Raw genomic sequence first — 23055 nt, 5'->3', positions numbered from 1 at the left:
TAGATAACAAGATGCCGTGGCTAAAATCGGAAGCTAGTCCAATTGTTTGACATAAGATACCCTTCATTTTACAGATATGCAACAAAATCCACAATTGCTGGATGAGACCAACGCTCACCTATACCAGGATTCTGGAGAGGCTGTTCAGGGTGAGTATGTGGGCTGGCTGCTTTAAGATCTCTTCCACTTGTACCCTCTCCAGCATTTACATTCATAATATTCAGAGTCTCATTAACTAGTAAGAAGCAACCACCACCATCACACCAAGCTTTTAATGGATTTCACATACCCAGATTCTTTGGTCAAGATTGGATATATTTATCTACTGCTATGGGATTTGAAGGAGAAATTAATTCAGAAAAATCCTACAGTCTACATGCAACCGGGAATTCTGTTCCTTTTAGGACAAAAATCTATTAAACTTAAATGCTTCTGACACAGGCAACTTAATAGAAAGGCAAGACCAAGGAACAAGGGAGAATTTACAAAAAAAAAGTAACAGGACAGTTATTAATATACATCAAGCCTCAGCACATGTATATAATTACGTTGAACATATTCTTTATTCATGCAACATAATAAAAGATTGCATCCACCTATTATAGATCTTTTTATAAGAATCTCAAGTAGAAATGAAAACAACTGTCTCAAGTCTATGTTGTAGAGAACAAAGGAAAAAGCAGCACATCTTCAGTAATTTTTCAGAGTTCAAGCCCATACATTTTTTTTTTATGCTAGTTGAAACTGCACTGCTCAGGGACTAATTGTAGACATCCCTGCTCCAAAGGCAACAGAAAAGTTGAGTAAGCACAAGGGCTTTCCCCTGTGCACCTTCAAGATCAACAGAAGGTTTTTTAAGAGCAGTATAAACACATGCAGACAGAAAAGTCCTACCTATAGAAAGGAGGTAGGATAACAACTGCTTAAAACAGCACTTCGACGATGAGAACAGGTGTAGAACTAAGTCCTATATGGTAATGCCTACTTCTTCTATACTGCTTGTTGCTAGAATACCTTGGGAGCACAAGGCAAAAAAAAAAAAAAAGGGAAATAATCTGCCAAGGTCCCTCAACAGGCCACCAGAGCTGGAGAGAAAAGCAGCCCTCGAGCCCAGGCTAACGCTTTATTCGCTACGGAGCAGCATCTCCAGCACACAGAGTTCACATGAAGCAGTCAAGAGGCCAGCGAGGCCCCATGGCTGCCAAACAGCCATTTCACTGTTTCGGTAGCACATCACAGTAGTAAGATGAGAAACAAAAAAGGCATGAAAAGCTAACAGAGCAGTAGACTGCGTGCGAGTGCTTTTAGCCGTCCGCACCCCCAGGTTGATTCACTGCATTCCACCACTGGCCTGTAACTTTATTAAACATGAAACTGTAGCAGCCCATCTGCACTTTCCTCTTCAAGCATCCTTTCAGGCAAATGCAATTCTTCTCCCTTGGAGAATTAAGTCTAAGAGCATTTTCTCTGATGGAATATCATACTCGCAGCAAGGCACTTAAAAGTTAATGAGCTAAGTATGGTGGGAAGGCAGCTACGCGTCCTGACAGCAACGGTGCTGCACTGTACTCGTCTGCACAACGGAGAGCCCTGCCAACCACCTACAAACCAGTTTCTAAATGGGTAGACGTATCCCTGCACTCCAGAATTTAGGTACATCAGGTGTCAGCTTGGCTTTTGTTATCAAAGCCCCTCAACATCTCATGCATTTTTTCCTCCCAGCATCTGCTGCAACGGCGAGTTCTCATCTCCTTTACAGGAAGGAAGACGCACAGAGAACAAGTGAAGAAGCAATAACGCAGTCCAAAAAATAGTTCAAAAAATGGAAACAGGTCTTCCCATCCCAGGTCAGTACTAACTGGCAGAAGGATCTCTCCACTCTACAGCCAAAAGAAGAGAAAAAAGGAAATATATATATATATAAATTATAAATTCATGTTGCCAGAGACAAAAGTGGTCCATAATATGGATCGTTTTCCCCCTCCCCACCCCAGGGGAATTTTTGGGATCTGCTATCTAAAAGAGAATTAACACAACCTCCCCATCTGCAAGGAAAAGTCTCCGCAGGAGAGTTCAAGAAAACCCAAGGACTCTTCGCAGTGTCTGCCTTGGTGTCAAGTCAAGGTGCACTGACTGCTGTGGCAGACTGAGCTTTAATCTTCACGGGGATTTGTGGGGGTGGGAAGGACAGAAGATCTTCTGGCTTGTAGATACTGCATCCCTTTAATCTGGCTAGCTGTTCACATCAGAACTGGGGGTTTTGCTTTACATTTTAGCTCAAGTCTAAGGAGCATATTATATGACTAGCTGTCACCACCAGTGCAGGACCTTATCCTGGAGTCTTTTCGCACAAATATTTGCAACTTATTACTTTAGAAAATGAGCCAGAAAACCCAGACATCACAGAATGCCAAAGGACAACAAGAGAAGAATTTCAATAATAGTCCTTTTGCTCTCTCTAACAGAAAAGAAAAAAAAAAAGTTTTTCCTGAATTGTATAATTACATCTAGATAAGAAAAAATGTTTTAACAGCAAAATGTATTCAAAACTATATTTGCCTTTTTTTAGGCTCTCAGTCCAAAGGTGGCACCTTTAATTGTTCTAAGTCCAAAGTCCTAGCAGGCTATCATAGAAAATCTTTCACTGAGAAAAAGCGATACAAGCCAGAGACAGGCAGGTTCTGAAGAGATTAAAAGAGCCAATCAGCCCAAGAATGAGTGCTCTACAGCACAAAACATTAGAGAACCAATAAATATATATATATATTTATCTGGATTACATTAATACTTCTTGGATCCTTTTCCATATATAGTAGTACTGCATTGCTTATTACTGGAAAAAAAAAATCTTGAAACTTTTCTTCTTTGGAGACAGCCTGTTAATGCTACACTGCCAAGCAAAGTTGAGATGACATTCATTAACTACCAGTATTTATCCCGGGATCTTATGTTACCCCCGCACAAGCATTAGAATAGCCTTGCAGTAGAGAGAATTGATCTGTCTGGAAAATACCTCCCACAGAAGAGATTATATTTCCAGCGGGGTCAGGTCCCTGCTCCAGCTGCCTTCATGGCCACAGCAGGGCCGGTACCTGATCAGGCAGTCAGCTGTCCTGGCAGGTGGGTACAGCAGAGGCTCAAATCATTTTCAAAGCCCTCTTTCCCCCAACAAGTTGTATATATGAAGCTTAAAACACCAATGACTTCCACCTTGGCCTCAAAAGATATGTATTGATATTGTACAAAAGGACATTAAAGGTGTGCTTAAACCACCCGAGCTCCCGGCTGCATTTCGAATTCTGCAGCAGCTCTATTTAAACAGGTTCAAGCTCTTCTCCTTAACCCCAGGAGCGCAATCCTTCACCACATCACTCTCTACAACCTAGTGAACCCGACCTAGAACAACTCAGCTGAAGAACAGCCCCAAAAGGGCAGGCACAAACTGCAGAGTCTGCTGAACCATAGACTGCCAGCAGAAAAGGCATCTGCTAAGCCATAGCTGTGATGTAGCAAACACTGCAGAGATCATCTTGGTTTCCCCTCCTTTTCCACCAGAAAGCTCAGTTATAGATTGTCATTCATCACTGGCTTAAATCAATGCCTTTTTACTCTGTCATCTGTGATTGCCAGATCAGAGATTACACAAGACTCAGGTGGTGGTGAGGGGAAAAGGCTGCAACATCTTGCAACAGATAGAGCAAAACAGAGCATCTGTGTGTGTGGCAGCCATGAGGGGACAGAGCAAGAGTCACTGATATAAAGGAATGAAAAAAGGTATATATGGCCTTTTTTTTTTTTTTTATGTTTTAAGGTGGATTCCCTGAAACTCTGGAAAAGCATCCTTACCAAATGGACTGTTCAGGTATAATCTCTACAGCAAAGAAGAAAGGATGATCTAGGCCAAACCCATTGGGCACTGCAAGCAACTGCACAAAAATAGAAGGATAACTTGGGGGCAGTGGAAGGGGGAAAAGGAAGACTGGCATGCGGAGGGAAGCATCTTAAGAGTTTAGGCATTAGCATAGAACTCATATTAGCTACAAAGCAGAACATAATGTCTAAATGTAACAGTTGTCACAGAGACACACTTTCAGTGATGCACGTGTGAATCCACAAGACAAAGCAAAAACAGTGTAATAGGTGCACAGTAAAGCTAACTAACCCCACGAGCTTTAATTTGCACGACAAAAGCTGCAACAGCACAATGGTACAAAGCAAGCACACGATAACTCTTTGGGATAGCACCAAAGATAAAGCTGGATTATCACTATAACGTTAGCAGAAATATCCTTACCTGTGCTTCATTTGCATGTTTATTGCATATATATAACCTTAGAAGTTGCAAGCCCTGATATTCCTTTGGAGGCAGAGTTGCTAGCACAGGTGCTGGGAACTTTATAACTACAGATTATAGCCGTAAAGCAATTTGGTACCATATAAGCAGTTCGTGGGAACTGCCATTGCCAGGCACAGTGGAGCATTACTCAATCCAGACTGGCAGCAGTCTCTTTTGGGAAGCATTCTTCCCAAAGAGCAAGTTTTCGATAAATCTGTCCCATTTCTAAAGCCGTGTAATATCTGCATCATTTCATACAGCAATTCTTTGAACTTTACTAACCTTTTAGCTTCAGATATACATCATCAGTTCCACAAAATATGCCTATAGACACAACTTACACGAGAGCCGCCTACTTTCTCTAGGCTATTTTGTATATGACTAAATTTGGAATTACAGTTAGCTTATCTTTTTCTTCCTCAATAGCAACAATGACTGGAGAAAAGACTGCTTAAAACTAGTCACTTCTACTCACACTCTTCTGTTTGATCTGCAGTACAAATAACTGTACATTCACTGAACCGAAGAGAATACTAACACATGCACACACACATATATATATTTATATAAACACACACACTATTTCTAGAGTAATAAATCCCGACCTGATAGAGTTATGTCAGCAGGAACAAGTGGCAGGACCAGGGACAACTTAGTAACACTGCAGAAACCAAGAGCTCTGTTTAACCTTGCTGTTTGCTCCCTGGGAACACCTTTCACTTTGGCAGATACTTGAACTAGGTACTGGCTCAGAGCTGAAGATCACATTCAGAATAAAGCCCCCAGGATTCAGTGGATGGAAAATTTATAGGATAGGGAATATATCATACTTGATGACCACACAGGATATCAAAATTATGCCCAGTATTTAACTGTAATTGTAGCTCCCACTATCATCATTAAGCCTTCCTCAAGTCAAAGTTTTGTGCCACTTTTCATCACTGCTCAGTCTTTTCAACTGTGCTCACTCCAGAGCTTCTAGAATTCCTAAGTACAGCTCACACTTGGCCTTTTACAAAGTCCAACCTTTAATCAAGGTATTAAAGCAAGGCCAGGCTCCCCTCTCAGAACTTTAGTCTAGTTGGAGTTTTTTCCTTGGAAACAGAGTACGTGAGCAGAACTTAAGACAGCAATTCCATATTTTCCTCTACCCTAAGTTTCTCAACACTACTGCATTGTGGCAGACCCTCAGAACGGTCCCTTACAGCCAATCAACTTATGGGTTTCTGCACATCAGCCATTCTTGATCCAATTTTACAACAGGTACCTCAACAGAAAGGTCTCTAATACTTAGACCATCTTTGGTGTTAAGTAACTGGCCTAAGAAAACAAAGAAACACTAGGAGAATACTCCAGCTTCTAAGGCTCTGCTTACCACTGATCCTTTGTTTGGAGTCTGAATTGAACATCCAGGTAATCTGCACACAAAGCTTTTTCCACTTAGCATTCCACACTAGACTGTGGGACTGAACTCAGTGGAGACTGAAATATCCTGTAACAACCCCTCTATGAAGAAACAGAAGCACTTTACATTTTTGAGTGCTACTTTGCTAGAAAAGCTTCAGCTTTTAAGGTCAGGGTCACTGTCCACTTACATCCAATGCAGCTCTTTTTCTAACTTCTGATCTGTCCTTTCAGGAAAGTATTCCATAAATGGATTTCCTAGTCTACAGCTAGGAATTTCTGGCAGTACAACAATATAAATAACGAAGGAATGCTATACAAATGGTGCTTCTGCAGGCTATGTGCTAATCATCTGATCCTAAGGAAGAAAGTCTGAAGCAGCACTAACTGCAGATATCTTAAGATAAAGTATGGCATGAAGAATGAGCAATGATTGCAGAAGATGGTATAAGCAAGAAGCCAGGAAAACAGAATGTTAGACGAATAGCTTACTCGCCACTTGTGTCAATTTTATAAACTTCAGAGGTGAAAAAGCACTTCAGAAAGTGGTTTTGTTTGTTTTAAAGTGTTCCTTGATAGCATAAACACATTCACAACCACAGCCTCAGGAAGTACTAAACTTCCAGGACATATTTTGCTTAAACAGACTTTGTAAAATTCAAATAATAAGACTCAAAGATGTTTTTTAAAAAACAAACAAACAACAACAACAACACACACAACACAAGAGGGGTGACAAGAAGAATCAAGCCACTACCAAAACAAAGTACCAGTTTTCAAAAATACTACACTTGCCTAGCACAAATTCTTCTAAGAATGTTTGTCAGTGTAGGAGAACACCAAAGGAGAACTGCAATCTTACCTAAAATTACTACCCATATAGAGTTGGACAGCAGAAGTGAGAAACCTAAACGGAGAAACTGTAATTACTTTAACATGTTAGCTAGGAAGATTGATAACAGCTTTAATAACAAAATGAATTCAAACCACATGACGAGAAGGCTCCTTTCATCTAAAAGGGGACAAAAGTGGAAGCACACAAGAACAGTAGGGAGGAGGATCTTGCAAAACCCATGGTTAGGTTCAACATATGTTCCTCTCGATGGTGGCCAGCAACAGAACAACGGGTAAGGAGTATAAATTAAAACACGAGGAGTTCCCATCTCCATATGAGGATGAACTTCTTTCCTGTGAGGGTGACAGAGCCCTGGAACAGGCTGCCCAGAGAGGTTGTGGAGTCTCCTTCTCTGGAGATCTTCAAAACCCGCCTGGATGCCACCCTGTGCCACGTGCTCTAGGTGCCCCTGCTGGAGCAGGGGGTTGGACTAGGGGTCCCTTCAACCTTAACCGTTCGGTGATTCTGTGAACATGTGAGATATCAGCATCAAATTCACTTCTGTAATTCAAGCAGTTGCTTACAATAGTGTTTCAATAAATAATTCAATTAAATATAGTAGTATTTGAATACACGAGATGCTTCAAGAGGTGATCAAGTCAAGAATACATACTTCAAAAATAGTACATTATCTTAACACTGACTTCTTAACACTGACTTCATCAGCTTTGAACTGCTAATTATTGCAAGGCAATTGCTTACATAACAGAAACCATGCAATATCTTGTTTTGCAATAGCTACACGATCACAAAACACATTTAAAAGGCGGCTGTATTATCGCATTTTCAAAAGAAGTCTAGCATAAGATCTTCTTCCAGACAAGTACCAGAATTATCTAATCTGCAATGCAGAGCAAAAAGAAAAGAAAAAAAAAAAAAAAGAAAAAAGCAACTGTTAAAATATTGTGCACTGAGGTTATTTGATGCAGCTATTTCAATAGAATAATAGAATATTTCACTATTCCAAGTATTTAAAATCTCTCCTGGGCTTACACTCATGCATTAAGAAGTCTGAAGTGGTATTTCATAAATATCTATATCTTGAACACATTCTAAAGATTTTATATGTTCCCGAATTAATCTGCAGTAAAGCTTCTCAGACAGGAGCCAAGATTTTCAAGAATGAATACTAAAACAATACTGCTAAATAAGCCTGGCTCATTTAAAAACAACTGTGAAATCCTTTTACTCGTGCATCCATTTTTGAAGTCATTAACAAGCACCAGTCAAACTGTAGAGAAACTGTATCTACCAGCAGGATTCTGAAAATGCATAATTCCAATAAAGCTAATTACATTTCAAAAAATATATTATCTATTTGCATTTAAGATACTGGCAACATTTTAATGAAAAAAAAAATGTTTAAGTATACTAACATCCTAGTCTTGGGATATCCAGTCAAGCTACGCAAAGAGATGTGTTTGTCCCTTGCATACTCCCAAATGTGGAAGTAGGATCAGAAACTGGATCTGGAAGAAAGGGTAAACAGCATGTTAGTTCAATTCACAGAGGATACTACATTTGAAGATGCTACAAACATTAACGAATACAAATACATAAATGACCTAAAGAGAAAACAAAGTTAGTTTAGAAACAAAATGCGTCATGAAAAATTACTTCAAACACTCCATGTTGAGAAAACCTGGGGGTAAGGGAAGAACGAGTAAACCAAAAGTAACCTAGAAGCAGCAGCAGAGGACAGTCAGCTGAATATTTACATTGAAAAACAGTTTGGAGTTGCAGAGGCATCAGGTAGCAGGAAAATCAAAAGTTTTGGGCCATTTTTGAGCCAGTAACAATAGCCATCTCCTCCTCACATAATTGCCAGGGACTGAAAAAATTCCCTTTCACTCCAGCAAAAGGAAAGCTCTTCTCAACAACAAATCGAGTTCTGCAGGAGGTAGGGTTTAATTTTTTTAAAGCAATGTTAACATATGGTTAGCATAAGCCTACGCAGCAGGTTCTTCCAGTACTTGTGCTGCTCATGGCTTTGTGCAGAAGCAGGAGGAAGCTAAGAAAACGAGTCGATTTTTACAGGTGCAACTCAACCTCGTATTGTTCGGATTTATTCATGTGGTCACTGGGGAAAGGAACCAAAACAGCTAGCTCAGCTACTCACAAAAGGGAATAAACCCTCCTCACCCTGGTCTCGCCTTTAAGTTACTTTCCCAATAACGACAACACCCCCTTACCTATCACATTGGACACCTGCAGCATTCTGCTGCAAGGGCAGGCAACAGGAGGACAGAACTGACTGCACCTTTGGAAAATCTGTAAGAGATTTACTTCTCAGCCACATATGCTGAAATGCAGAAGTTTAAATAACTAGTATTCATCTTTCAAGGGCTGTCAGGCCTTTGCTTTTCAGGAAGACTTATGCACAGAGGAAAAACACCCCCACAGAAGCCACATTTCTGCCTATCAAGTCACTGTATCTAAAGAACAAGCTCCAGTCTGGAGGCTTGTGCTTCAGTTGCTCTGCACCATCACGAGGAAACAGGAGACTGAAGATCTTCCCTCCTCTTGACAACTGCTAAGCAGATTGATTTCTGAAGCAAGCTATCCTTTGGACATCTATAGCCAAGACATCCACAGTTTCTGCTTGTGGAGTGATGGAAAGGAACAGGAATCCTATCCGTCTCCCAAAGAGGAGTTTGATACTTGGCGAAGATTGGTTGGTCCTGCATATTCCAGCAAAAAGGAACAGCCACACAGGGGTTGTCTTGGATGAAAAATATCTACCGAGTGGAGACCTATCACAACCTGATGCTCACTAACAAGGCAGCAGCTAAGTAAGTTTTAAAGACGGAGAGGGAGGAAGCAACAACAGCAAAATACGTGCATGCATGGGTGTGAAAAGTATGCGTAAATTAACCATAAAAACAGGGCAAAGCAACTAAAAATTTCACAACTCCTTTATCCAAAGTTACCGTAAGACAGATTATTGTGCAGATGACTAGACTGGAACCTTCATGCCAGCTTCAAAGCCATGCAGGCTTTCTGGTCTATGATTTACCTGGCACGTTAATTCACTGTAAATCCACACTTACACTGCAAGGTCGTTCCCACTCTTCTCCTCTCGCATTTGCACAGTGGGACAAGACGAGTCAGGGATCAGTTCCCTACCTGGTTCATCGGGCACCTACACGAGCGAGGGCAGGAGCACAAAGACAGTGGTAAGAGGGTCCCCTCTCTGCAACAGTTCAAGTTTACACTAGATTAAAAACAACTGTGCAAAACCATGAACTGTGTTTTTATAGGAAAAGTCACTTCCAGTTACACATCCCTTAGATGTATTTTGTTTTCCTGGGGTGGAATTGCAGCATTGCTTATTTTAGGATAAGTGAGGTACAGTCCTCATTTGTCAGGCAACGGTATCTGAGTTATTGCTCACCCCTTTATCTCCTGGAGGGACTCGCTGCTTGTTCAGAGCCACACGGAGATGTGTTATTACAGCAGCTCCAGCGTGACGAGATTATCCGGACAGGTCTCCCTCCCCTGTGCAGAGGAAAAGCCTACTGAATGTTTCTTGCTGCCTCTTCTACATATATTAAATGTCACGTTTAGGAAGATAATACTGTACCCAATAAGTTTCAATATTTTCCAGTCAAAAAGTGATTTTGTACAGAGAATAATTCCGTACCTTTTCAGAATCTCTACAGATTTCTTACATTACTTTGATGCAATATACTCAAAAAAGGAGCATAATGTTTAGCTTTGCCTTGAAAAAAAAATAATTGCTTGAAAGTAAGTGAATTCTATTAAATATTCTTGTATACCATTTTCTGCTGCAGCTTTCCTTAGAAAGGTACTCTTGAAGCATCTATCTAGGCAAGTCTCTAATCTGCCCTAACCCTTAACTCATGAACTGAAAACAGTAAGCTATTAGAAGAGCTTTTTTTCCAGATAATTTCTATTTGGCTTCCTAAGCTTTACAAATAAAAGGCAGAACCTACCCATCTTCTCCTTCCAGTCCTTCCTCAAACACTACCCTAAGTTTCATGCTAGGATATGAAGAAGCGAAGGCTTCAGAAGAATATACTGCCTGATCTCTCATAAGAGGAAAGGTCAAATCTATTTGTCTAAGGAGGGAGAAGTATTTTGCCTCTTTCCAAAATTGCTTAAGAGGCATCTGGAAGACTACCAGTTTAATCTAGTTCCAGCACCTGCAAATGAAGTCACACTTTCCCCTCAGACACGTCGTTTTATGTTTGGTTAGGCTTACCACGGAAAAAAGAAAACTAGAAACATCTATCTAAGGATAGATTTATTCACCAGTTTTCTTTTGTTGCTCAGACTGGCCTTTGCTTTTGCCTGTCTCTTGATTTGTCAGAAATATTTCTCAGCTAAATTAACTACACCACCTAGTATGGTACTCATACCTCATTTAATTCGGAAGAACAACAACAAAAATATTTTAATTCTTTGTTTGAGCTACACGGTTATTCTGTCAGTGGTTTCAAACAAGGCAAGTAATGAAACAGCACTTAAAGTTATCACCTCCTTTTCTAAAGGCATCCTTTGCCAGGTTTGACCTAACTTTGTGCAGTTTGATAAATCCGGATTTTCGAGAGAGACCTAATTTTAGAGGAGGGCATTTTTCCTTCACTTGTTCCTAACAGAAAGACTCGTGGGATGTTTTAAGGCTATGGTGTCCCTTTAGCTCACGTTCAGCTCTATCTTATTTAGCCTCCCTTTAGGCTGAACTAATAGGGGAAAATCACCTGAGTAAAAGAACACATTACCAAGGAGACTGAAAGCCTGGAGACAGCTATTCTGCATGCTGATAAAAACGGCTGTGAGTATATGACCTTCCGCACGGCCACTTGAAGTGAAAGATCACATTCCTAAGAGCAGCACTGGAATTACTCTGCCTTTGCCTCCAGCTCTAGGCTGCTGGGGAACAGGACTGCAAAGAGAGGGGAGCCAGTCAGTTACTGCATGAACAGCCCAAGCCTATTTACCTGCTTCACTAACTGAAAGCCAAGGCTGCTCAAATCTTGATTTCGGGGTCCAGTTTCCAATCACACCCACATGCAGCTGCACAGGAAAACTAGAAAACTATCAGGCAGATTTGAGGGGGGAAAAAAAAAAAAAAAAAGCTTTGTTGCAAATGAGGGAATCTCAAAACCACGCTATGAATTCAGTGCTCCCACCTTACAAATGTGCCAGTACAAACCAGCTCCCAGATCAGCTGCGTGTGCTGCTTTCAGGCAGAATCATGGCAATCTTTGCTCTCAGCATGCTGTAGTGCTGCCCAGAAAGATGTACCCACCTCAAAGATGAGATGACAAGAATCTCTCATCTCTTCCCCCAAGCTGAGCATGAAAGAATTACACCTGTTTGCTTACAGAAGGGGAAAGCCCTTCGAGCTCCCCATGCTAGGCAAAGGTGAGAGAGCCTCAAGCAGCTTCCAGGGTCAGCATGCTAACAGGGAAAGCCTTTTTTGGAAACTAGCATTTTCACTTTTTTTTTTTTTTTTTTTTTTGTAGATCTAGTAGTTTTAGTCCTGAAAAATGCAGAATGAAGTGCTTCCAAATATAACTGCTTACTTTCCTGAAGTGCTGAGGTGTCATCACAAGTGCACTAGCTGCTAAAGTTCAGCACACCAACCAGCATGGACCAAACTGTGCCTCGCTTCTCCGCACACGCCTTCCCCTCCGCGCTCCTCCGGAATTCCCATCTGCGTCGTAGCCTTCCAGTGCACTTAACCTCTTTTTTTTTTTTTTTTTTTTTTTTTGATAATATGGACAGATCAGCTGACAATACCAAATAAAAAATCTCCAGATTAATATATCCTACCAAGTCTTAGTAAGATAATTAAGATGCTCAAACATTGTACATTCCTGAGGAGCTGGACTCAGTGGAAACAGATAGTGAGAAATGATACATAGGAAGCAGGAAGAATTATGACATTGAAGGTCTTAATATTCTTGGAGTGGGGGGAGTTACAGAACAACAATATCACAGTAAAACATCTTTTTCCTTATTTTTTTTAATAATGTTTCTTTATAAGTTAAAAATAGAGTATCAGATTCTATTAAACGCATGTTCCAACGAAATAAAGTCCCCATTAGGACTCCTTAAAATGGAAATGCTATAGCACTGCTCTTACATGGTTCCGTTCTGAAGTTACATGCTTGGGGGTTAAAAAAGAGGCACCAGCTACAAAAAGTATCTGCTATCCTAAGGACAGGATGAGTCCTCAGGCTACTGAAGGCTGAGGAAATTTAAAGGCCTATGTGCTGTTCTCATTTGGAGCACAAAATTCAGTACAAAGCAGGAAGATACGAATTCAAGATTAGTCACAGGCAAACAGATGATTTAGGAACAAGAACCAATCTGTTTATTCCAGGCAAGGAGCACAGCCGCCATGGCAAAGGGGACCACAATTCTGCAACATCTTTAACTTATGAAGTCAATTTTTAATCTAATTTGAAACTGAGTAACTTGCTGAGCAGAGCAACCCCCAATCTCTACATTCAGTTTGGTGCTGCGGGTGCATTCGGCCTGTGACATCCACTAATATTCTAGGAAAAGTGACTGAGCTGCAAGAGTGGGCAGGATGCAGGCTCTTTGGGCTCCGGGAACTGCAACGTGCCCAGGGAGTATCAACAGCTTAGTGTGAACTCCTACTTCAAACACCTTTTAGTCACAGAAAAACCAAACGTCCTCCTGAGACCAGGAGGGCCGTTTTACCTGTTGTTTCAGGACGTCTGCCAAGGCCCGGCACCGGCACCGCAGCAGCTGACACTCACGCTCCTGTATTCTGGGTTCCCCTCACAACCACGAGGGGAAAATACTAACGGAATCTGTAGATCTGGCACAAGTTGTATGGCAGGAGTTTGGACTTCTCAGCAAGTTTCTTGGAAGGAAAAATACGGGGGCCTGAATATAGGGGATGCAGCACTTAAATAGACCTACTTACACCACTCTAACCTTTTTCCAAAAGTTAGCTTTCAAGACGAAGATTTCTGGAGTTAGTCTCTTCATCAATACCCATTTCTGGATAAAATATATTTTGATATAGTTATGTACCAGAAGAGAAAGAAAAGGTAAAGTTCAAGCCTTACCTAATAGATGACTAAACATCAGCTCTAAAACACCTACAAACACTTTGGCAAGGAAAAGTCTTCATCTAGAAATAATTCAGAGCAGTAATTTTCAGACTGTGGGCTCCTAAGAAGTGTGAAGGCCCCACATATTTTAAATCTATTGGTAATAGGTTTGAATTTGCAAAATTTCTTCTCGACAGCTCCAGGCTGAAAACTGCTGATTTCAGAGACCCCAGCAAGAAAACACAGGCCTTCTTTCAACAGCAAGAGCGTTTTTCAAGAGATAAACATTGAGTTCCTGCAGAATTCAAAGTGCATACCCAAAAAACAGATCTCAGCATACCCTGTCTCAACTGAGCACTGAACTCGTGTACTGCCAATTCGTTGCGTATTTCTCAAGAAAAACTTCAGAAGCAAGAGCGATCGCAAGGGGCTGCGATTTCTGTAAACTCTTCAGGAATATTCCTGAGAGGCATGTGAGCCAGATTCTCATAGCACCTTCCCATACAGTTTCAAGTGATTATATGTGTGCTATTGTGTATGAATGCACAGGATAAGGAGAATAGAAGAGCATTTAAAACACATGCAAAAAAAAAATATATATATATATATACACACACACACATGAAAAACATACAAAGAGTAGTTAAGTATTTGATCAAAAATATCAGAATTAGGACTATACATACTGCAGTTATCCCCCAAGTATAAATTAGAACAATCTAAACATTCATGGGAGACACTTCAAAGAGCAAAAACAAAAACACATATTCCTCCAAGAGATTTTGGCCCCTCCTGGTTACAGAGACACAGCATACGTGTGCCATGCAGCAGTTCTGAAGTGCAGAACTTGCCTAGAGCTGCACATAGGCATCACCTCGCACGCGGCCGTGCCCTCGGAAGGGCGCTGAGCCGCCGCGCACCGATGAGCGACACCGCTGCCCACGGGCACCACGTCCCGCTCGCGGCTGTGCGAGGAGAACAGCGGCTCCACGGGGAGCTCGAGAAAGTTTAAAACCAGGAACAGGCCCTTACTTAGCTGTGAGGTTAATTAGATTGGGAAGTTGTCATCAAACAACAACTGCTGAATATTTTTTTCTAAGGGAAGTTTTCCTCATTGCCCGTTTTGTACGACTAAGATGTCCTCTTTTGTTTTTCTCACTCTTTTTTAAACATTCAGCAAGACCTTTGGTAGAAACACCTAAAGAGAGATTACAGTACCTCATGAAGTACGTTCCCCTCCTCACTTCAAAATATAAAAGGGAAAGCTAGGGACAAAGTAGTTATGCTACCTCCTTTTGCAAAAGATGCAAGTGGGATCCCTACTTTAAGACGACTGCTTTTAAATTTCTTTAGGTTAAAAAAAAAAGGAAACGACTCCCATGGATTTCTAGTTTCTTGGTTATGCAGAGCAAAATGAAAGTTGAGCATCCACCTCTACAAAAGAAAAAAATCTTTAAGTATACAGTGGCATGTTTTCAGAAATGTATCAAGAGATACATGATTAAGCGGCAACTAGAAAGCAGCTTTCAGCACTTTGGTCACAACCACAAATCAGGAGACCAAACTTGAAACAAAGTCTACTAGATCACTAGCCTGCCTTCAACCTGTTCATGAAAGGATAAAACTGCCAAATCACCAGAGGAACCAAGTATAAGGCAAAAGCCAAGCAAGCCAGTTAGTTGTGAGCAGTCAAACTACGCTAATTAGCTCTAATCACAGTCTTGTCTTTTTTTTTTTTTTTTTTTTTTTTTTTTTAAACACACATTCCAATACATTTCCTAAGGAATCCATCACTGGAGGACAGCAGACAGAGGCTAAGAAGGCTCTCCCAAGTGCAAGAGTCCTAAAACGCACAAGTACCTTGCTCTGATCAACCCTGCAGCGATCCAGGGACCAAGCCTCAAAAGTCACCCTACATTAAGGGGAGGCTGGGTATGCGAGAGGCTCTTCTACATGAATTGCCATGGGGAGTTTAACAGCTGCAGAAGTGGCCTGTTCTTGCAAGGCAGAGGCTCCGTGCAGTGTATAGGTAACACAGGTACCACAGTAAGCTGCTGCTTCTGACATACACACGGTAGCAAAGCAAGTCAAACAGCAGTGGCCTGCAGGGGAATGACTTGGAACCGACGGTGATCTTAGGGGAACAGTAGGGACAGCAATAGTGTCACATACTGAGAAGTAGGGTCAGCAATCGCAGGCTGCGGGGTGGAGCTGTCACATCCTTTTGTTAATGTAACAACAAAAAGTCAAGAAATGGAGAACTTTTTAATCTTGATTAGCTGTTCCTCTTCCTACCTGCTAGCTAGCACACTTTCATAACAAGACCACCATCACTCTAACCTAAAAACAGCAGCTCTTTATAGAGATTGCTCTATGTAATCCTTCAGGTAAATATTAAATGTCTGTATTATAAGTGTATATATTTTAAAAGTTCAAAGAGAACCAGGAGATTTTTCATTAGTAAACTCTGCTCAAGAGTTAAGATTGCCTGGTGGCCTCTGATGTCTTTCCACGCTGATGGATTCAGTTCCTGAAAGCTTCCTTTGTTAATGAATACTGGGCTCTTGTCCAGTCCTCTCTTCTCCCTCCCATAAAATATCATGGTCCCCAGGGCATAAGGAACATCCTTTGTCTCCCTGCAAGTCTTCCCTGTGTGGCCACTTTGCTCCAGCCTCTAGCACACGCATCAGGAGGGCCATCTTTTCTCTTTAAGAGGAGTGGCAAATTAAACGGACATGTCATCTAATTGTGATTTTGCTGAATGAGAAGAGACATCCTGCAGAAACGCTGAAATGCTGTAACCTTCACTTCATCTTCAAGGTGTGGGCAGCGTCGGCCTCTAACTTAAGCCTCCTACTCAGTTCAAGAGCTGAGTTTTGGTAAGGTTGCCATAAGAGAACACCTGGTACTACACCACACACTAAAAACTAAATCTAAGCTGAAGGTAGATGTTCTGAAGATTACCAGAGGAAAAACAGCACACACGCTTCTCCAAGAAAGGAGGAGGAAGCTGAAGCTCTCGTTTCCCAAAAGAGGCTGAGGCCCCATGGACTTGTTGGAAGGAAGCCTGAGGAACCACAGAAGCCTGTAAAGATATTGGGAAGAGCTGGAAAAAAATGCAGTGTATTAATGGATGCTGCAGACAAGGGCACCCAGCAAGAAGGTTGGGACAGCAAAGCCCACAGTTCCCTCTCAGGGAGCGAGCAGGGTACAACCCGCAATGCCCTGGAGAAAGAGAATGAAGCGGTCTGCTCTACAGCAAGGGAGTGAACATGCACGGAGTAGTCTGTGCTTAGTCAAAAAAACCCTCCTTAGACTCGCTTAATAAGAGCTAAATAACACAACTCTTCCTCCTCTGCCTTTCCCCATGCATGGGGGAAGTCTTGTATCCATCAGAGAACTAGAAATATCCATCCAGGTAAGTTATTAGAACTGCAGCTTCATTCTCTTAATGAGGATGAAGACGTGTTCATGGGAGGGTAAGGAAGAGGACTGGGAACATCCCACAAAGCACTGCAGCCTTTTCATCTTTATATTTCCGTATTTATTTGCAGTATTTACCACTCCCTCTCCTTGTCGGTACAAGACCTCTGCCTTTCTTTAACCTTATAAAACAGCCATTTTTCAGAAACATTGCCCAAACTGACTTATAGGGAAGACTCCCATTGTTGCTTCTACATTAGTCCTGCAAGAACACAACTTTCTGGATACAAAATATGAATGCCTGCCACAAAGTCGTGCGTATGCTGCAGTAGGGATTCCTAGGGATTGCAGAGGGCAATCGAGCACAGGGGTTTGCATATCACCCATCAGTAATGAAAATATATGCTAGATTTCTCAACACGACAGCATTTGGACTAACATCAGTATGTGACACAAACTGCCAAAAAATAGCTCAAGAATTTGAACAGCGTCACAGACGCTCCTAAAATGGTGCCGTTGCTGCAAACTTGTATATCTGTAATACACATATCAATACAAACTCTGCAGAGATTTATCTAGATGTTTTGGGCTAACTTCTGCATGCACAGGATGCATTGCTATAATTTATTTTCATAAATTTTACTAAGAGCAGATGAACTCAATGCCATTAACTTTTAGTTAAGTTGTTAAAAAAAATAAAAAACCCCCAAACAAACAGACAAAAAAATCCCCACTGTACTTCCTGGAGGAGGATCGTTTCCCGAGAAGCCTCTCTCCTCGAGGCCATAGTTATTATTTTGCACAAATTAAAACCAACTTACATTCAAGGGTTGTGTTAAAACAAACTAGATCATTTGGCCTAATCCAAAAATCTCATGCCACAGCCATAAGAAGAATTCAAGATGCAGTAATACAAGACAAAATGATTTTTCATGATTTTTTTCCCCTTGAGTATGCTTTTGTTTGGTTGACTATGAAGCTAACCTGAATTCAGATATTCAGATCACTTCAAAGAAAAAAAAAATAGTATTCATACAATGTCTTGTATCCTACATTAACTGGTATCGTCCCTGTGAGGCCAGAGGTTATTCTCTATTTTCAAGTAGTGAAACAAGGACAAATACACAGCAATTTATTCAAAATCGAAAGAGATATCAGAAGGAGATCTAGATTCCTCCTCTTCAATTTAACTTTTACTATTGTACTTCAGATTCACACCACCCTTTCATGCACATTTAAAATAAAGCTAAATAGCAAGCTGCAAAAATTTCATTCCTTATAACTCGAGCTTTTTATTTTTAAATGACAGCTGCCTTGAATATTTTTTTCTTGGCATAACTTCATCACAAAAGGGCAGATCTCCCTCCCTACATCCACAGCGCCAACAGGCAAAAATATTTGTGTGTAGATTGTATCTTAGTGAACAAGCCTTTAGCTACCACCATGGAAAGTTTTTGTACCAGGGATTCCTATTAATGCAAATTGCCTTAATACAACTTGTCACAAGCTGCGTCTACATTACAGGCAGGCTGAAATAAGGCAGAGCACCATTTGCGGGGGGGAATGGGGGTAGATACCGCTGTTTAGAAATATCCTATACTTGCCTTTTTTATATTAGCCCAATTTCAGCTAACTTGTTATTTTTATTATTACTTTCCATCACCATGAGTGCAATAACTAATAAGCTTCCTTATTCTGGTACAAAGAAATACAATCTACCCTTTGAACTAGAACTCTGTTAAACACTCGGAGATTCAAAGCCTGCTTCCAAAACAATGGGATAACACAGCCAACTGCTCCATATTTTGGAAGCAACAACTAATTCATATCAGCTGTAGTATCACATAGCAGCTGGAACTATACCCAAGTAATATACAAGATAAGAAAAATCTAATAAAGATTTCTGAATTATTCAACTGTTACACAGCTTCTCCTGGTTAGTATTAGCTGATCAGTATTTCCTGCTGAATAATACTGGTTTTTTCCAGTGAAGCTCACACTTTAGCTAGATGCCTAAACTCAAGGAAGGGCACCACTGTTCAGCCAGTCAGCACCAAGGAACAGCTCAGGTACTTGGGTTGCAATGCTTTACCAACAGCGTTTACTTCAAAACAAACAAACAAACCCCACAGAAATTAGTCCAGCTTATTCTGACAGTTTAAGAGGCTTAAAAAAAATGCTGAAGATGCTCACAATTAAACACAGAGCTCAGGATGGTTGAAAAGCTAATGTGGGAGCTGGTTTTGCCTTTTAAATCACCATTTTGCTCCTAAAATTAGCATCATTGCTGAAGACGGCTAACGCATACCTGTGCCTCCACCCCCTACACAGGTTGTAATTCAAAGAGTCTCCAAGAGCGCAGCTAATATTTAACAAAGGCCAAGCACCAGCAGCTAGGAGAAGTGCATGCAATCACCTGAAACTATCACTCCAGTAACTGCACAGAATTGCAGTGCTATTACTGCCCATAAAGGAAGTGTCAGGAAGGTTTCAGGGATCTGTAGGGTCTCTCCCCCCTCTGTGTCCTCATTCCTTCGCTGAGCTGGTCTCACTTGCAAGTGTCTGGACAGAAAGCGAATGGAAGCTGGAAAGAGGAGTAGGGGAAAAACAAAACCCCAAACCACTCCTCATGCTCGTGGATGAATCCTCACCAAGTGTAACAAGTTTTAGGATCTCAGCGCTGCCATCACAGCGTGAGCTCGCTGCTCTCCATTCCTGCTCAGCTCCTCACGCTGCCGTTTGACAGCCAGCACGTTCCACAGCACCGAGAGCTTGAACTCTGTAACTACATCCCTTCTCCACATTTTGCCCCCATGTTCAGGCCACAGCTTGCGGTCCTCTCACGCACCCCCCTCCGCTCACCAAAGAGACCTTCAAATACATATGAGAAGGAAGGGAGGTTTAAGCCTTATCTATCCCCCCGCTCCAGGCCGTGCTGGCGCAACTGCAGGTGCAGCTCGAGAGGTTTGAGAGGACCTGCGCCTCCGCTGCTGCATTCCCGCCCTCCAGCCTTCCTCCAGCCACGCACTCGCATATCTTCCTCATGCTAATGCTTGGATTTGTGTCCCCCTCAACGGCGAGCCAGCGCCGAGAGCTGTGCAGGCTGCAGGAGCGAGGAACCCGAGGAGGAAGACAGCGACTTAAGCCATTTTTGCTGCCCCCGACACTTGTTCAAACCACAGGCTCTGTGTGCTTTTGACTACCACATTGTGTGCTATCCAAATGACTTTTCCAGGGAAGATGCTAACGACAGGATCCCACACACTGCACGCTGGCTTTCAGGACTAAATATGAATGGCTATTTCTGGAGCGACACGAAGGATTTTCTCATACTTTACTTCCTCGTGTTTATATGTTTGCATTTGTTCTAGGCACAATCTCTTAAGACTTTTACGAAAGGCCAAGATAAAATAGAGCACTGCACCGTTTAGTAGGTCAAATTTCAAGCCTCATATAACGTTGTCAAAATCCACTGAGAGAGACAACTGAGATATGTTTGGAGCTAGGAGTAGAGATCACAGTACAGTTTTCACTGGATATTCCGAGTAGTGTGATATTTTTCCCCCCATAGACTTATTACAAAGGGTTTAAAAAAAATAAAAAAGTCAAAAAAAGAAACAGGCTACAATTAACACATTTATATGACCTTACAATTTATGCAAGATTGATACTAGGAACAGGGCAGGTCCCGAGATCTCATAAAACTGATCAATTTGAGGTTCAAACTATTTATGACACAGTACCATCAAGATAAAGTCTCACAGTACTGTTACACTTTGGACTTTTTTTTTATGTTTTTGTACTTTACCTCCAAAAAACCCCCAGCCAGCTCCATGCCTACCAGCATTCACAACATCTTTTGTTAAACACATACAGAGGGACTTTCACATAAGGAAATTTTTCACAAGGACAAAAAGCCTATCAATTTAAGTGTTCAGCAGAGATATGGAAGGCACGGAGGAGAAAGCAGGTTCTCCAGGGGCTGGCGATGTAAATGGGCACAGGGAAGTTGAACAGGGTGTGTATACATGGGGTGGGGGGGAAAGAGTTGTTTGTTTTAAGTTTTAGCACTCGGGGTTGCTAAGAACTTTAACAGCCTGGTGTTTTCTTTCAGGCTGTAGATAACTTGTGCAGCTACCCACGTCGTTCCCAAAGAGCAGCAGAAGGAACAGACAATTTGTGTGTTTGAAGCCAGGACAAGCTCTTCAGCAGCAGCTCTTGAACCGCCAGTGCCTTCTTCCCCCCTTCACCCCTCACAGTTATCTGGGCAAGTTCTGGGCAGCAGGACAGCAGCATCGGAGCACTCGGGATGACCCAATTCCTAAGCATCAAGGAGGAGGCAGGAAGACAAGGTGACATACAGCAAGCAGGGAGCTTAGAAAGGACTAGAACAGGTGATCTCCAGCAGTCAAAGTAAGAGGCAACAAGAACAGGAGACAGAAGTCAAAAACAGCCTCCTCAGGTGGATACAGGAGGTAACAAGCTATTCCTAATAAAGCAAAGTTACTGTCTGGAATCAAAATAAACCTGCCTAGATCAGATCTAGAAACATCAGTAATCAACTGCAAAGAAAACCCAACACTTGCAGAAAAAAAGTCTGCAGTTCCCAGCAATTACATTACCCTTGAATCCCTGTGTGCTTCAAAATTAAAAAAAAAAAAAAAAAAGTTAATTGCTCATATTAATCTGGAGTTAACAAGCATCTAACATGTGCTTCCCATTACAGAAATTTACACATGAAGACGGAGCCCAAAATATCCCTGGCAGCAGCTCGCGTTTCTGCTGCGATGAAAAATGGTGCTTCCAATCCCCGGTATCGAAGCGGGGCGCGGAGCTAACTGACAATAAGAGGTTTAAGTCGGCGCGCGAGGAACCCAAGTGCGGCCGCCGGTGCAGATTACCCACGCGGCGCGCGGCGCGCAGATTACGGCCACATTTGCATATTTAAAAATAACGCGAGGAGGATTTACGCTCAGTTAGAAGCCCTCGGGAGCGCGGGCGAGGAGGGCGAGAGCCGCGCGGGCTGCGGGGCTCGGGGAGCGCGCCCGAAGTTGCGGCTTGGCCGTCGCCAGCCCCGCTGCGTGGCGAGCCGGGCACCGCGCCGGGCACCGCGCGGGGCGAGGAGGCCTCGGTGACCCCCGGGAGCGCTGCGAGCTGCGGAGGAAAGTTCCTCGAGATGGAAGGGCGCTGGGGCCTCCCCTCCCCGCACAAAAAGGGAAAATGAAAATAAAGAAAGATTAAAGGAATAAAGCGAGGGGTGACACCAGGAGGGGGAGCGCAGGGGAAGGGGGGGCCCGCACATCCTCCCGCCGCCCCCGCCCGGCCGAGCGCGCAACTTTCCGCCGCCGCGCGGTGACAGGGGCCGCCGCGGCGCGCACGAGCCCGCCGGGCCCGCGGCGCTGACAGGGGCCGCACAAAAGGGCAGCACCCGGCGGCGGCGGCGCCCCCCACCCCCCGCGCAGGGCAGGGCGGGGCGCGGCGGTAACGGCGGCGGCGGGGGGAGGGGGCGGGCCCGCAGGCCGCCGTTACCGCCCGGCGCCGCCGCCGCCGCCGCTAGGGGCCCGTCCCGGCCTCCCCGCCGCGCCGCTGTCCCTCACCTACACAGTGAACGAGCTTGTGTCGCCACGAATCGAGCTGGTGGCGGACGCCGCGCCTCTCGATGGAGCACTGCTGCCGCCCGCACGGGCTCGCCATCTTGTGGGCGGCGGGCGGGGGGCGGGCGGGGTGGGGGCGGCGGGCCCGGCCGCGGCGGGGGCGGGGGGGGGGGGGGCAGGCACGGGAAGAAGGAAGGAAGGGAGGAAGGAAGGAAGGGCCGCGCGCCGCGCCGCGCCACGCCCACCGCGTCAGCGCGCCACGCCCACCGCGTCAGCGCGCCACGCCCACCGCGTCAGCGCGCCACGCCCACCGCGTCAGCGCGCCACGCCCACCGCGTCAGCGCG

At 43.2% G+C, this 23055-nt stretch overlaps 1 protein-coding gene across 4 annotated transcripts in view; it reads right to left on the bottom strand.

The window, feature by feature from the left end:
• The window catches only part of LOC104566645 (ligand-dependent corepressor), a 50849-nt gene extending 28010 nt beyond the window's left edge, over positions 1–22839 (bottom strand). The window contains exons 1-3 of one of the 4 annotated variants that reach the window (XM_088528695.1): positions 22714–22839; positions 8012–8104; positions 6603–6647 (exon numbers count right to left, since the gene is read on the bottom strand). Coding sequence is in view for 1 of the 4 variants with exons in the window: in XM_088528694.1 (XP_088384820.1) it covers positions 22718–22810 (93 nt within the window). In the remaining 3 variants the exon portion in view is untranslated. The remainder of the gene's footprint in view (positions 1–6602; positions 6648–8011; positions 8105–22713) is intronic. The other 3 variants (XM_088528696.1, XM_088528694.1, XM_088528697.1) reach the window with 3 other exon arrangements.
• Positions 22840–23055: the final 216 nt, after the last annotated feature.

Source organism: Tinamus guttatus, unplaced genomic scaffold (genome assembly GCF_059628265.1).
Source record: "Tinamus guttatus ecotype Peru unplaced genomic scaffold, ASM5962826v1 Tinamus_guttatus_pri_ptg000314l, whole genome shotgun sequence".
In the NCBI taxonomy this organism is placed as follows: Eukaryota; Metazoa; Chordata; class Aves; order Tinamiformes; family Tinamidae; genus Tinamus; species Tinamus guttatus.
The sequence above is the reverse complement of the archived record's forward strand: the minus strand, read 5'-3'. Positions and strand labels throughout refer to the sequence as shown.